The sequence below is a fragment of the Colius striatus genome, chromosome 15, assembly GCF_028858725.1.
Source record: "Colius striatus isolate bColStr4 chromosome 15, bColStr4.1.hap1, whole genome shotgun sequence".
Classification (NCBI taxonomy): Eukaryota; Metazoa; Chordata; class Aves; order Coliiformes; family Coliidae; genus Colius; species Colius striatus.
The window spans coordinates 8,387,615-8,401,761 of record NC_084773.1 but is presented as its reverse complement, the minus strand read 5'-3'; the positions used below and the strand labels follow the sequence as shown (position 1 = coordinate 8,401,761).

General features: G+C 34.4%; 1 protein-coding gene across 1 annotated transcript in view; it reads right to left on the bottom strand.

Moving 5' to 3' along the window:
• CACNA2D3 (calcium voltage-gated channel auxiliary subunit alpha2delta 3) overlaps positions 1–14,147 on the bottom strand; it is a 397,438-nt gene that overhangs the window by 134,518 nt on the left and 248,773 nt on the right. The window contains exon 13 of the mRNA XM_062008364.1: positions 9,426–9,559. Coding sequence (XP_061864348.1) covers positions 9,426–9,559 — 134 coding nt within the window. The remainder of the gene's footprint in view (positions 1–9,425; positions 9,560–14,147) is intronic.

Below are 14,147 nucleotides of genomic sequence, written 5' to 3'. Positions count from 1 at the left end.
AGCTGTGCATGTATTTAAGTAGTTATTTTCACTAAGAATAGATGTATCCTCCTAAATGTTGGATCTACCAAAGCATGTAGAGATCTAGAAACAAATTCTCCCTTCAGTTAGTGACCTGTCACCTTTTGATTTTATTTCAATGTCATAACAAAACCAGAAAATTTCCTGTGAAACAAGCTGGAGATGAAAAGAATTTTCTGTCCCCTCACCTAAAGGCACTCTATATCATTGGTAGACCACAGCTGGAAATGTTCCAAAGCTGCTCTATCTCTAGTATGCAGGTGTCTGCAAATGAGACCAATACCCTTTCGGCATGAATAAGTCTGTTAATCAAATCCAACAGCACAGTAATTCTCTGTCATTTGTATATGGTAACTGGTGCGAGAACATCCAGTAGGGGAAACCTAGAGATATTTGTAATTCTATGGATTCTTTTTTACCTATATCCAATCCGTTTTCATATAAGAGGAAACAGCAATTTGGTGCAAAGCAATCATGTCACAAGACACACAGAAAAGGCAATAGAGAAAAACTTCAGTCCTAATATCACTGTGCGTGACAGCTCTCCAAACAGCAAAAGGTGTTCCTTTAACACTCAAACCTTATGGAATATTCTGATCTCCAAAATTTAATTACGGAATGTTTATAACTGCTTTGAAACTCTATTAGAGGTGTAAATACTCTATTGCCTAAATACACTGTTAAGTTTAACCAAATACAAACAAGGACTCTACGATTCTTAAGATCCGGACAAAGAACACTTCTGTGGGAACTCTGTAGACGTAGATGCTACAATCTGAAAGACTTGACCATGCACTTGTGTGTGTTTTCGCATACTGACCTTCATATGCTGTTTTACAGTGTAAATCTCTCTATCCTTTCTAAGCAACTAGTGTTTCTGACCTATTACTTTGAATGTAAATTATATTAGGAAGGTATTATTTAATCCTGTCACTGACTTGAGCAAGGAAACAATCCAAGTTAAAATGGTCAGTACAACCTAAAAATAAGAGTAACCTTAGAAAACAGCAAAAGATATGGTGGACAGTCACAGTATTTTGTAGAAAAGAGGATGGAAACAAAAGAGTATTACTGAGAATTATATCATACAAGAACAAGTTGATATGATTATTGGGAAATTGGGTTAGTTTTGGAAAAAAAAAATCACGATCAAATATGACAAAGTTTGTAAAAAATGGAAATTATAAATGAAATGGAAGGATGTTGGTCAAATGTCAAAGCACATAAACATGGTAACTATGGTCTCATTTAAAACCTCATTTTAAATCAAAAAGTTAACAGCAGTAAAATATTCCTTTAGCTATCAAGTTCAGAGAATATTTCAAAAGTACAGGGGTTTTTCCTATGCTTAAAACAATGCTTCTGCACAAAGTACTTTGATTTCAAATTGGATATTTAATCACTGTGTGCTCCAGTGATGAAAGATGAACAGAAACTGAGGTCAAATTGTAGTTACTGTATCATATAAAGTACTGGAAAGGAGAATCAATATATAAAAAGCCAAGATGTAACACTGCTCTGACTTCTTTTCTATGCTTTAACATAATGCCTGTCTTATTTGCACCACACTGGGAGCAGAGCTGCTTAAGACCTAGCATTACAGCTGATTGCTGATGCTGCAGGAAGAAGATAAAAATAAGTTCTGTATCAAAGCCACGAAGTGCAAAGAACTGTAAAATGCATTTAAAGAATGAACTTCACATCTCAAAGTTTGAAAAAGTATAATTTACATTCTACATTTCTCATGTAAATGTACACTAGGAAAAATAATTATAATAGTAATCCATTTCAACGGAAATAAAGTACTGTAATATTTATAGTCTGTGCCAGAGTTATAATGACTATGGGGCGAGAACTGAAGTGTCTCAGCATGTTCCACATGTTTTTAACACTGTTTCTAAAGGCTCTGGAGGCTATTAAATTTAATGAACCCATCTGCTATGAAATAGAGGTCCAAACATAATCAGTTTTCTCAGTGCCATATAATACAGATGGCATTCCATGTTCCACATCCCCAGCAGGAAATTTTATGTTCCTCTTTAAGTGCAGGACTTTTGTTTTTGTTTTTGATGTTTTAAACATCTTTTTGATGTATTGCATATAGCATTTTATAGTGTAAATACCATATACAATGATACACATGAAAAGTGTTAATTCATTAAAATAAATATTCCTATTTCCATACAATATTTTTTCTAGTGACTTTGACAACTAGCAATTAACTCTGTAGTAATATTCTTTGCTTAATGCAATCACATTAAATTGTCCTAATAGCATAAGTTCCAGTTCTAGCAGTGAAATAAAGTAAACATGTAATTTATCAAATGAAGTAGTTTACTTCAAAAGCTGAAAGGTACACATATACATACATACATGCACTTAGGGGCTATCTATGCTTATGCATGTCCTTATTTATATAGGTTGTGTTTGCATGTACCAATGCACAAATCATTCTTATTTAAAGTACTCATATTCCCACTAGGTCAATATGGACTTTATTTTCTTTTGCACGTCCCAATTTTCATGTCAGGGGTCTCAATTCATGTGTTTTATTGGGACACACTGCACCATGACTCCTGTACTGGTGTGTGAGCAAGGGCTCTCAGCTCAAATTTAAATGGCACAGCATTCCATGCACTGATTAACACCCTGCTGCCTAACATAGGCAAATCAGGTGTGCATTTTCTAACAAAAAAGAACATCCGTTGTTATTTTGAGCTGCATCTGAAAGACAGTGTATTAATTCTATTCAAATGAGAGGTTTATTCATTTACTATCTTGAACACTCATTATGTTTTGACAGTTAACACAGATCTTATTGAATTTAAAACAGTTAATGTTGTTAATGACAAATTCTACATCCAGCAGTAAGACAAACAGATTAGAACCGTTTAGGAGAAATTGGAAATTTTGGGTCACAAAACTCATAAAAGCCATGGCTGAAAGGATTTTTTGAAGATTTCCACAAGATCTTGCACCTACATATAACTATGTGCTTATTCTTTTTTTTTTAATATGTACAAGTAGCTGCATTGATCATTGATTGTTAATGTTTCAAGGACTATCCCATATCAATAAGATCCCAATGCAAATACAGCAGACAGAGCAGATGGTCTGCAACTTCAAACTGAAATCATGCTCTTATAGAAGCTTCAAAATATATTAAATGGTCAATACTGTTACATTTTTCCAGGCAAATTAATCCAGACTGAAGCACTGGTAAGAAGGCCTTCCGGGGCTACTTTCTAATTCCCAGGGCTACTTTCTACCTCTTCTCCCTGATCAGAGACTTCAAAAGACCACTGCAAATCTGTAGGAGACGAAGCAGAGCTTCAAGAACCTTATTTTAAGAATAAATCTGCCTGATCGAAGACTTGATATCCATGCATGGAATTTTCCTTCTCTAACCCAATTCAGTCAAATGTCAGAGCAAAAGAAGGAAATTCTCACGGGAACATTCAGAGTCAGTGAGTGGAGATGACATTGTCCGATAAAGAGCTGTAAATTATTAGAGATTATGTGATGCTGGCCACAGGGTGAGTTAAGAGTGTGTAACCAAGTCCAAAGTGGGACTGGGAAAAAAACATAGCATATTTCTAGGTTTTAAAACATTTAAAAAGAAAAGAAAAAGAAAACCAAAACGTTTACTGCCTGTGCGTAAATTTTCTTTCCACAGCTGCTGATTAATGACATCTCTTGGCATTCAGTTCTGCAGTGATTACCAATATTTACTTGCTGTAGACATATATGAGCATTCTGAACACTCTGGTGCATTTTAATGCAGGCCAGTAATACAATCTAGAAGTCAGTTTTGAAATAGAGGCCCAGGGAACCTTTTACTGTGATAAAAACACTAATTACACCAACTTATTATAATAGCACAATTAACTTATGCCACCAAAAGTATTTGAAGATGTCTCTGGGAATAGAATCTAGTGGAAACAGGGTACTAGTTAATTTTTATTACTTCATAAAAGCTCTTCTGCGCATTGAACACAAAGAAAACTGTGTGAATGGAAGAAGCAGTAAACAACATTTTTATATCTCACCAGAAACTCCTGAATGGAAAAAAAGACAGCATAATAGCTTTCAGTCTGCAGGACTTTCTATTATATCTCTGTACATTAAACACAGAACTTCACACATATAGTTTCCCTTGCCTCTCTGGAACTGCCTCAGAATTCATTCTGTGACAAAGAACTGTATCCCAGAACTTTCATAGTCAGAATCTCCATAGAACTTCCAGAGTTAAAATGTTTGGATTCTAATGTGACACCTATTTGAGAAGTGTGAGCTTCCAAAACCTCATACCGAATTTCTGCAAAGAGCACGAACCAGAGTAAAAAGCATGCCTACATAGTACTTGCTTTCTTTCTAAGGATGAAGATGAACAAATTGAAATTGTTCAATCATATATGTAAGAATGTAATTGTGACATCCATCATAAGTATTTCAGAAATACTTGCTCTAAGCTTTAACTCAGTGGCACTACCTCAATTTACTGCCCCTGTTAAGAGGAAATTAAGTTCTTGGACAAGTTGACTTACCAGCACGGTATCAGTCCCTTGGTCAAAAAATAATGAAAAAAAAAATCCCTGCTTCTAAAAAAAAATGTGATATAATTTTACTTTTTTTAATGCCAATTGCAGAATTCAACTAAAATCCACAATTTAATGTCTATCAATGAGAAGGTGGGCACACTGCAAATGCAAAATCAACATACAGTACTTTAACACTGATGAAAAGTATGATAAGTATAAAAAGTGAAAACCACTCACCATCCATACTACTATGAATCATGACCTATAATGACTCAGAATACTTGTTTTAAAATGAGGTTTCAAATTCTGAAGCACTATTCATCTCAAAATATTAAATTAAATGACCTTTTGGTACAAAGGAATCCTCCAATTGGAAACTGAATAGAGCCAAGATAGTAACATATGCCTGAATCTGCTCACAGTTTGAAACTAATAGCCTGAAGGAAATGAACTCACTGGTGCATTAGATCCAGCAAATATATTCAGGTACGCTTACAAGAAATAAATTTCATCAAAAAAAGTCAACAAGTAGGTCAAATTATACGCTTCAATAAACAAATTTTCAATCACAAGCTTTTAAACAGTGGGAACTTAGGGTTCAGCCCAGTATTTTTTTTATTTCCTGCAGGAAAAAACGTTTCTTCACATTCCAGGTGTTACTGTGAGTTAAGAGCTTCTGTGCTTCATAGATGATTACCCATAATAACAAGAGACTACTGTGCATTATTGACTTGAATATTCTGGTGGCCAGAATATTTTTCTTTTTCACCCAATATATTCACTTGTATTGTCTCACTATAGATGCACTTATGCTTAAAAGAAGTCACTGCACAATCATAAACCGTTCCACTCCTGAAATATTTTCATACTTTCAGAGTTCTTTTCTACTTTTGCACTATTGGCAACTTTCAATTAGAAATCCAACTTTGTTTTTAAGCACCTATTAAGGTATTTCATTTTATGAAGCATTATGGACTTGTAGGCCTTAGTGAATTTGAAGCAGTGATATTAGATCCAAATGTGACTTTTGAGGCAGATAAGTTATGTTGAGGCTGGTTTGTTGGAGTACTGTCCCAGACCTCACTAAGAACCACTGTATATACACTATCTGCACCCACCCACCTTACAGCACCTCTAGGCTATACAGCTGAACACAACCATGTAGCAAGGCAATCTCTTCTATTAGATTACACAATCAAGAATCATCTGCATGTTCTCTCTCTTGACAATACGATGCTGTTTCCCATAGAACTGTAGAGATCCAACAAAGCTAACTGATTTCTATCACATATTAAACTGCTAATTAGAGAAGTACAATTGAAAAGACAACAAGCCTTGGTAAAGGTGTGGAGTTTGGGATCAGGGAACTCTGAATCAGAACACTAGACATTGGCTGGCATATTTCACATTTTGGCCTAATGGTATTGGCAGCACTTAAGCTACTGGCCTATAACAGAACTAGCACTCAAACTATTGTGAAGCTGACTTTAGAATTAGGATAAGCCTGTAAAGACTATTTGTCTGAGACTCAATGACACCTTTTATGATTATATCACTCTCATGTCAAAGGCACTTTTTTTTGAAAGATGAGGCTTAGAGTCATTGATAATGTTTCCAACATGAAATCCTGGGTTAAGGGAAAAAAACACAAAGAGTCTTCTGATAGAGGATAACTAAAACTGACTCTGGGAGCTAGTTGGTTACCTCTTCAAAAAGACAGGAAACTGGAGAAAGAACAAGTTCTAGGGGCAGAAAAATGGAAGCCAGTTCAGCTGCCCGTGAAGCAAGGAGTCACACAGAGAAGTCTAATCTCAGTTATTTTATAATGCCTTCAAGTATCAGACACGTGATCCTGACAGTGTCAAAGGCAACACAGATCTGACATACATACAGATTCTTCCATGCTATATTTTTTGCATGTGATATTTTGCCAGGTATTTCCAGTTCTAGAAATGCTGTACTTTTTTTTCTACCAGCAAGTGAAGCACCTCAGAATGTCAAAGCTAGGCTGAAGAGGCAGCTGTATGAACATTTTCCAGACATCCTCTTACAGGAAAGGTGAACAGATGCAGGAATTAGATGCCTTGTTTTAGTAGCAAAATTTCTTCTGGGAACATTCCTAAATGGTATCAAACACTTAAATGACCTAACTTCTGGCTTTCACAGATGACTTTGTTCTGGACAAATATTGAATGAGAATAGGTTGGGGCATCAAGGGAAATGTTTTGTATACTAAAACTATTTCTGTCCAGCTTCTTTCTGTCTGGATCATAGTATGTTCCAGCTTAATGGTGCTTCCTCAGAAACAGCACAGCTGGACAATTAGCTCTGATATTTGTTGAGAATGGTATGATGAAATATATTCCATGCTGTTAGGGCACAGTTACACCAATTACAACAATGTACATATAGCCCTGAGAACAACCATGGCTGTTCTGACACAGCTGGATGATAAGAATATTTAAGCTGTCTGGAAAAAAACATTACTATTTCTAACCTGACAAGGTCCAAGCAGCAGCAATGGAGGAGCAGGAACACAAACTTCTTGTGAAAATCAAATTATGGGCACTTCCAATGCCAAGACACTCAAGATGGCCAGGGAATCTGTCTGAAAATAGCACTCAGGCAGCTTTAGCTGAGACAGAAGCACATCTGGTTTGTGACAAGGTTCTCTTCATTGCTATATCTAGGGGTTTGTATGTGACTACCCTAATTTATCCTGTTTCTTTACCTATCAGGTTTTTTGATGAGGATTCAGAAGGGACAAAGGCAGTCTGAAACTAAGCAGATCACAGTATCCTATTTTTAAATCTTTTCTTATCCCATCCAACCTATTAGGATCCTGAGTGGAGTTCTCAGGCACTTAAAACTATGTGTGTGCATGTGAATACAAATATGAGCACATACACAACTACATATATTTGTGTTTAGTGGGTTTAGTGACATTAATTAGCCTCAACGAAGAGAGTGAGAGAAGAGGATCAAGAGAAGAATTTACAATTATTTTATTTTTATTGCAGTAAAATAGCTTTTGTTTGGATTTAAACAGTTTCTTTATTCAAGAATGTAACAGCTCCATTGTTTTTTATTTTCCTGTTTTCTCAAGATTCCTTCTCTATGCTCCCTCTAGTGTTCTTAAATTCACTTGCACTAACTCAACCCTGCTGTATTCACTTAGTATTTCACATAATACTCAGTTGTTCATTTCCCTTAGCCTTCCATAACACACAGAAGAATCATTGAAAGTTAGACTATCTTTTATGAATATTTTTCTCCCTGCAATGATCAAAGAAATACGGATTAGTCAAAGAGTAAAGTGTAAAATTATTTCTGAAACAACACTTTGTAATTTTTTGTTAGGTAAATGGAAGAGACTGGTGTCAAGAAAATAAAAATATTTTGTTTTCAACACTTTTAATACCAAATTCGTAGTGAAAGGACAGGGAGGAGAGTTGTACTAAAACACTGCACACGTGTATTTCTTCCCGTTACTTTCTTCAGCAAATATAAACTCCATGTAACATACACACACACTGATTACTTCAAACATATAAAAGCAAGAAGTAAATGTGAAGTAGGTTTTCCTAGTCATCTCCCCATTCCATCAATGCCTTGAATGAACAGTGATAACAGGAAGTTTCTGTACATCTCATCCTTACATTTCAAGGAGGGAAAGAGAACAAAGAGTGGACTGGATTAATACTTTATTTTTAAAAAAGGAAACAGATAAGTAAATTTTCTCTAAAGCAGTATTTCCAAGTGACTTTTTGTTTTTCCTTCATAACTGAAGCTTTTGTGTTTATTTTACATTATCCATGGCCACAACTGAAGAACAGAAAAGATCTATGCAAACCTGAAAATGAAGCAAAACTCTATTCCCCGGACAGGTTTTTTCCTAGATAAGTTTTTTGTACTGATTAAAAACTAAACCTTCCAGAAGCATTACAGACTCAAACCAAAACTGATTAAATAAACCAAACAACAAAATATCAAAGTGAAGATGACAAGATTCTCCCACCTTAGCCCATCTTCATGAAACAAAAATTCAAATAAAAAAGAAACAGCTTTGTCACTAGCTATCTATTACTTTCTATCCGTTATATTGAATACTTGGCATCCTTTGTACTAAATGACAGACATTTGCTACAAACTCTCGTTCTATGGATAATATACAAACCAAAATATTTTCATTGAAAAGAAACATAATAAAAATAAAATAGTTAAAAAGTCATTTCAAATCAACCCATGAAAATGAACAATCTTTATCTGAAAATCTGATGATTTACCACAAATGATAGAAAGTTGTTTCAACTCAGTTTCTCCAGGATGTCAAATTAAAATTAGACATTTTTAACAACTTTGTTAGCTTATCATCCATCCCATCCACTTTAACAGGCAGAACCTTCTCATTATTCTTCCCCAAGACATCACAGTTGTCCCCTAGATGTTGACCTACCTTTATACATTAAAAATAGTTCCTTGTCAGTCCATCTTTTTATACTGACATATTCATTGAAATGTTTTGAAACATACAGAAAAAATTATCTAATCAATTTATCTTCAATGCCCATATTTAATTAATAACTGTACATTTGGATGTAGTGAATTTAAGAAATATGCTATTATTCATGTTTGTTTAATTATTTTCTATGTAATTTACAGTGTACAAATATCTGCTAAACTTAGTAATCTTGAATCATTTACTTGTAACAAAGATACCAAGTTCTGATTCTAACACTAAACTGGTACATTCTAGCAACAGAAATCAGATGCACAACTAGTGTTTCTCCCACAATAGCTCTGCTCCTAATTACTCATTATATACGGTAAGTCTATATTAAATGCCTTAGCAGGCAGACTTACAGTGCTGTCAATATATGCTTCGGTCCATACTACATCGTGCTCTTGGTCAATAACTTTTGGTCTGCTAAGAACATGGAGATATTCCATGACATTCTCTTGAACATCAGCTAAGGTAGAGATCTGAGTAAAAAACCCTGTGGAAACATAAAATTCCAAGTTATAAACCAGACAGGAAAAAATAAAGAAGACTGCATCAAGGAGTATGATGTCTTTTATATCAGTCATGTTTTTCTGCTTATTTATTTCCAAAGAAAAGTAAAAAAATGAACTTTTTATTAGAAGCAGACTCAAACTATACTGATAGATAAAAACAAAGTCTGAAAAACTTTTGACCAGTCTTGAACCACTGCACTGTCTGTCCCAAATTCTGTGTTTCCAGAAAACTTTTGTAGTTTAATGAAATAGAAGTTTGGTTAGTTTGGTTTTGTTGTTGGTTTTTTTTTTTTTTTTTTTTTAATGCTGTATGCTTGAAAAATAAGAGCTGATATAAAGTTTGTCCAATAATGTCTCATCCAGTTTATTCAATTTCAAGAAACTTTACAGACTAGAACTACAGTAATGAAACTAGTTACATATGCTCTAAAATGATCATCCTTATCGAATGTGACTAAACATAAGAAAATAATAGTATGTTATTTACAAATGTCAGATCACAGAAAATGTAGACTACAATTAGAATTGCTTGGCTTAGTGGTCACAGCTTTGTTAATCCTTTAAAATATCTTCTAAAGCCCGATAGCATTGAGAATAGCAGAGGCCACAGCTATTTGAGCTGTCACCACTTCCTTTTCAGTGCTTAGACGTCAAGTATCTTTATACATAACAAACTTGGCATCTGGAGCCTACATCATGCAAGGGTGATGAAGGACTGACATATTTCAAAGCTATAGTTTCATCAGGCCTTATTTTAATGCATCACTCCCCTTCATATACTTTTCTTTAATGAGAAAAAAAACCAACAAGGAATTTTCATGAGAGAGGCCTTATTAAAATTTTAGTCTTTTGCATAATCACAGCTACTACGGAGCTGAAATATTGAGCTTCAGCATAAAACTTGGTAGCTGCAAGGAACTTTTGAGCTTCATTTGTTGTAGACAGGGACAATTCTGTCAAGATTGCAAGGGTACTTTGTTGTCTGAATGTTAGAACTTTCTAATTCAATACACCTACCAATACCTCATGTAGTACAAAACTGATGTTTCTACACACATTTCATCCATGCATAAATTGAAACAGTGTGAGAATAGACATTATAGCAGAGATCTATCAAATGAAACAAGTCATAGTAACATCTTAATGCATATTTTCAACTTAAGAAAAAACAGAAGTGGTGGATTGGGATTTTATTGCAAAACTAATTTGACAATACTAAGATCTCAAACATGTCTAATCTAGTATTCATACCCATAATATTCATACTGATGAAATACTCAGTAGTCTGCTTCAGGGATTTTATGCATTATTTTTTCTCTTCTATGAAGTTCAATATTATGTGAGGACATTAACTGACTACTACATATACTATCAAGGTTTAACTCTGGCTTCAAAAGAGGCCTTTTTTTGGTCTAGGGTTCTGAAAGCTTTTCAGCCATAGAGTGAAATGATTGACATAAGTTTAATTAGAAAATCTGTACTTGGGAAAGCAATAATTCTATGTATATAGTGAAAAATAGAGAAAATTGTAGTGTACTGCCATGAATTATTGTCTTAGAACACTTATGGGAAAAAAAAAAACCCCCACATACATTACTCTTTCTGAAATGCTGTCTGCTCCAATTTTGGGACTGCTGAGTCTCCCAAGTCAAAGTATGGGTTTGTCCTTCACCCTGTCTAATAAGGAACACTTCACTCTGGTCTTTTTAATTTGATGTAAGTGTCAACACATAGTCAAAATATGCCAATATAAGTTTTTCACACATAGAATCTCATAAATTATATGCATATATGTGTACATATATATACACACACTTTGGTTTACAATGCTTTTAATCAAGGATTTAAAATACTTCAGAACTATGTGGATCATTAGATATTACAGGTGATGACCTACATTTTTCTAATTCAGAGTGCCTGAATTTCAGTATATCTCCTTTCAGAAATAGAGACCAAATATTTGGAGGCTATATCCAGCACCATTCATGTTTCACGTAAAAGGAAAGAGCAAACAAACTCTACTAATTTCTCTGCAGGAGATATAAAGTAGGGGAGTTCTAAATACATTCATGTCTACTCTTCTTTTACCAAATTCATACTTCCATTTGTCCCCAGTGACAACTTTTTAGCTGTCCTCAAACAGTAGATTTAGTCATTGTTTTATTTCAGTGGTTTCTATGTAGTATTAATCATCACTCCAATATTATTTGTTGTGTTGAGATCACATACTTTTCAGTTCATGTTTTACCTGTACTTGCACTTCTCTTACAATCGTGCAAAATTACAGTTGCAGCAGAGATCTGCTTGCACCAAATAGTGTACAGTGAGCAATATGAGAATACTTGCATTTAAACATTTAATATATATATGATTATATTAAATACTACCTGAAAAAACAGAGGAGATTAGTTAAAAAAATTTTAATTGTATCAGAGCTGATAGATCGGTCTCTTTTAATCAAGCAATATTTTCTTAACTCTACAAGTTAAAATTACAACTAGTTAACACTTTTTAATGTTATACTTCATTAAAATAAAGACCTTAAAGACTCATTTAGAGACTCTTTTAAGAAGACTCTGGATGTCTGTGCATGGAAAATTCCTTAATCACAGCCTATAAATTTCCTTTGAGATAAAGAATACCTTGCTGTAAAATGAGCATGCATTCTGATTGCCTCCTGAAATGTTTACGTCAGTTTTTCAAGTGAAAAAATTTAGCTAGAAAAATAAAAGATAAAGGAAAAGCAACTTAATCAGAAAACAAAATACCATCTGAAACACTTCAGTGTTATGTCAAGACATTGATATATGTTACAAGACATTGATGATGAATCTATTTCTGTTTTCCTTCATTTAGAAGAGATTCTTTTGAACAAGTAACAATCAACACAAGCAGAGACACCTACTTGAGCACCTATTTGTAACTATTCTTCACATGGATCTCTATTGCATTAGGTATTTTCCCTTGTAATATTTATGTGAATACTTGCTGTCTTATTAAAACTGTAAACTGTATTGCTAAACTGCATAATAGAGAAAACAATTTTTAGCCTAATTTCCTAGGACTAAAAGAGAAAGTAATTCAGAATCAATTTCATATAAATTTAGCAAAGAAATAAAGCTGTCAAAGACAAGTTAAAATTTGGAACTACCCCAAGACTGAAACAAGTGACATTGAACATCGCCTTTGGAAGCAGCCAGATGGTAAATTATCACAGGTATACTGGCATGTGTAGCTGCAGGCTGGGCATGCAGTGGTTCTTGTTCAGTAGGCATGACAGCTAAAGAAGACAAGGCTAGCAAGTGGAAGACAAGGGGATTAGTGAAAAAATCCCAGCTTTTAATTCATATCCATGTTTCACAGATTTGTTCATATATCAGTCTGCAACAGAGGAAAAGTTTGTTACACACTCCGTTTCTTTTCATCAGGTTGCTTGAAACAATTGATTTTAGTAAAACGTAAAAATTGCTGACAAAGTTATGTAAAAGACAAGACTCAGATAAGATGGTGTCATAAAACAATCGTATTGATTCTCTCTGTTTCACAAGAAGTTGTTTTCCTTACATATTAGCTGTCTTTACAGGAAAATGAAATGAATTGCAAAAGCTACATGAATAGTATTTTCCATGCTTTTAACACTTGTTCTGATATTCATTTTTCAAGCACCTCCTAATGGGAAACCTCTATTGAAAGTTATTATATTATACCTAAGGAAAGCATTAGGTAACATTCATTATGTGAATTATTATTTTTATTATTCTGTGAAAAATTATTCATTTTCACTGTATATGTAGACTTTTTGATGATTCTGGTGATTGTAGCTATATGTAACAAATGCCAAACCTCACAAGAATTCGCTTCCTACACTGCTAAATTTCTCTCTTTTATCTAAAGATCAGAGGTGCCTTATGGATTTAAAAATTTTACTCTTCCTATATCAAGGTTTTATCATCAGGTAAAGACATGCTCTGAAGTTCCCAAGCATAGCTGCTGTGGCCATGTAAGGAACAGCGCCAAACTCATACTTAAATGTATGCATTCTAACACCTGCTTTTCAGCTCCCTGTTGTGTGAATTATGCCATCTTCAAACTCCTTACAGTCAACACCGATTTTTTTCCTCCCCAGCAGGAAAGAAATCATGAAGGAAATAGGCAAGATTTGGTAATGACAAGCGTGAGATATGTATAACAATGTGGTTTAAGTCAGACACTTATGCTCTGCAATGGGCTGTCTTTCCATATTACACAACCGTGCAATGTTTTTGGATGTCTTGTTTTTCTCTAAACTTTCCACCATTAGACTTGTAGCTTTTCAAAATGTCTCCAATGGATTTTTTATGGAGTGCAGTACTTTTCATTTTCTGGACACTGTGCAAAATAGATGCAATATTCTTGCAACTAATAAAATATCAGAATTAAAAAATCCTCCTTGGGTAGGGACTAAGGACAGAATTCATTGTTTCACTGCAGCTGTGAAACTCCCATGGAGAATAAATCCCTTACCCCCCCCCCCCCCCGCCCCCACCTAAGAGGCCTCTCAAGCAGGTGAACAGTATCTGTAACTGGCTG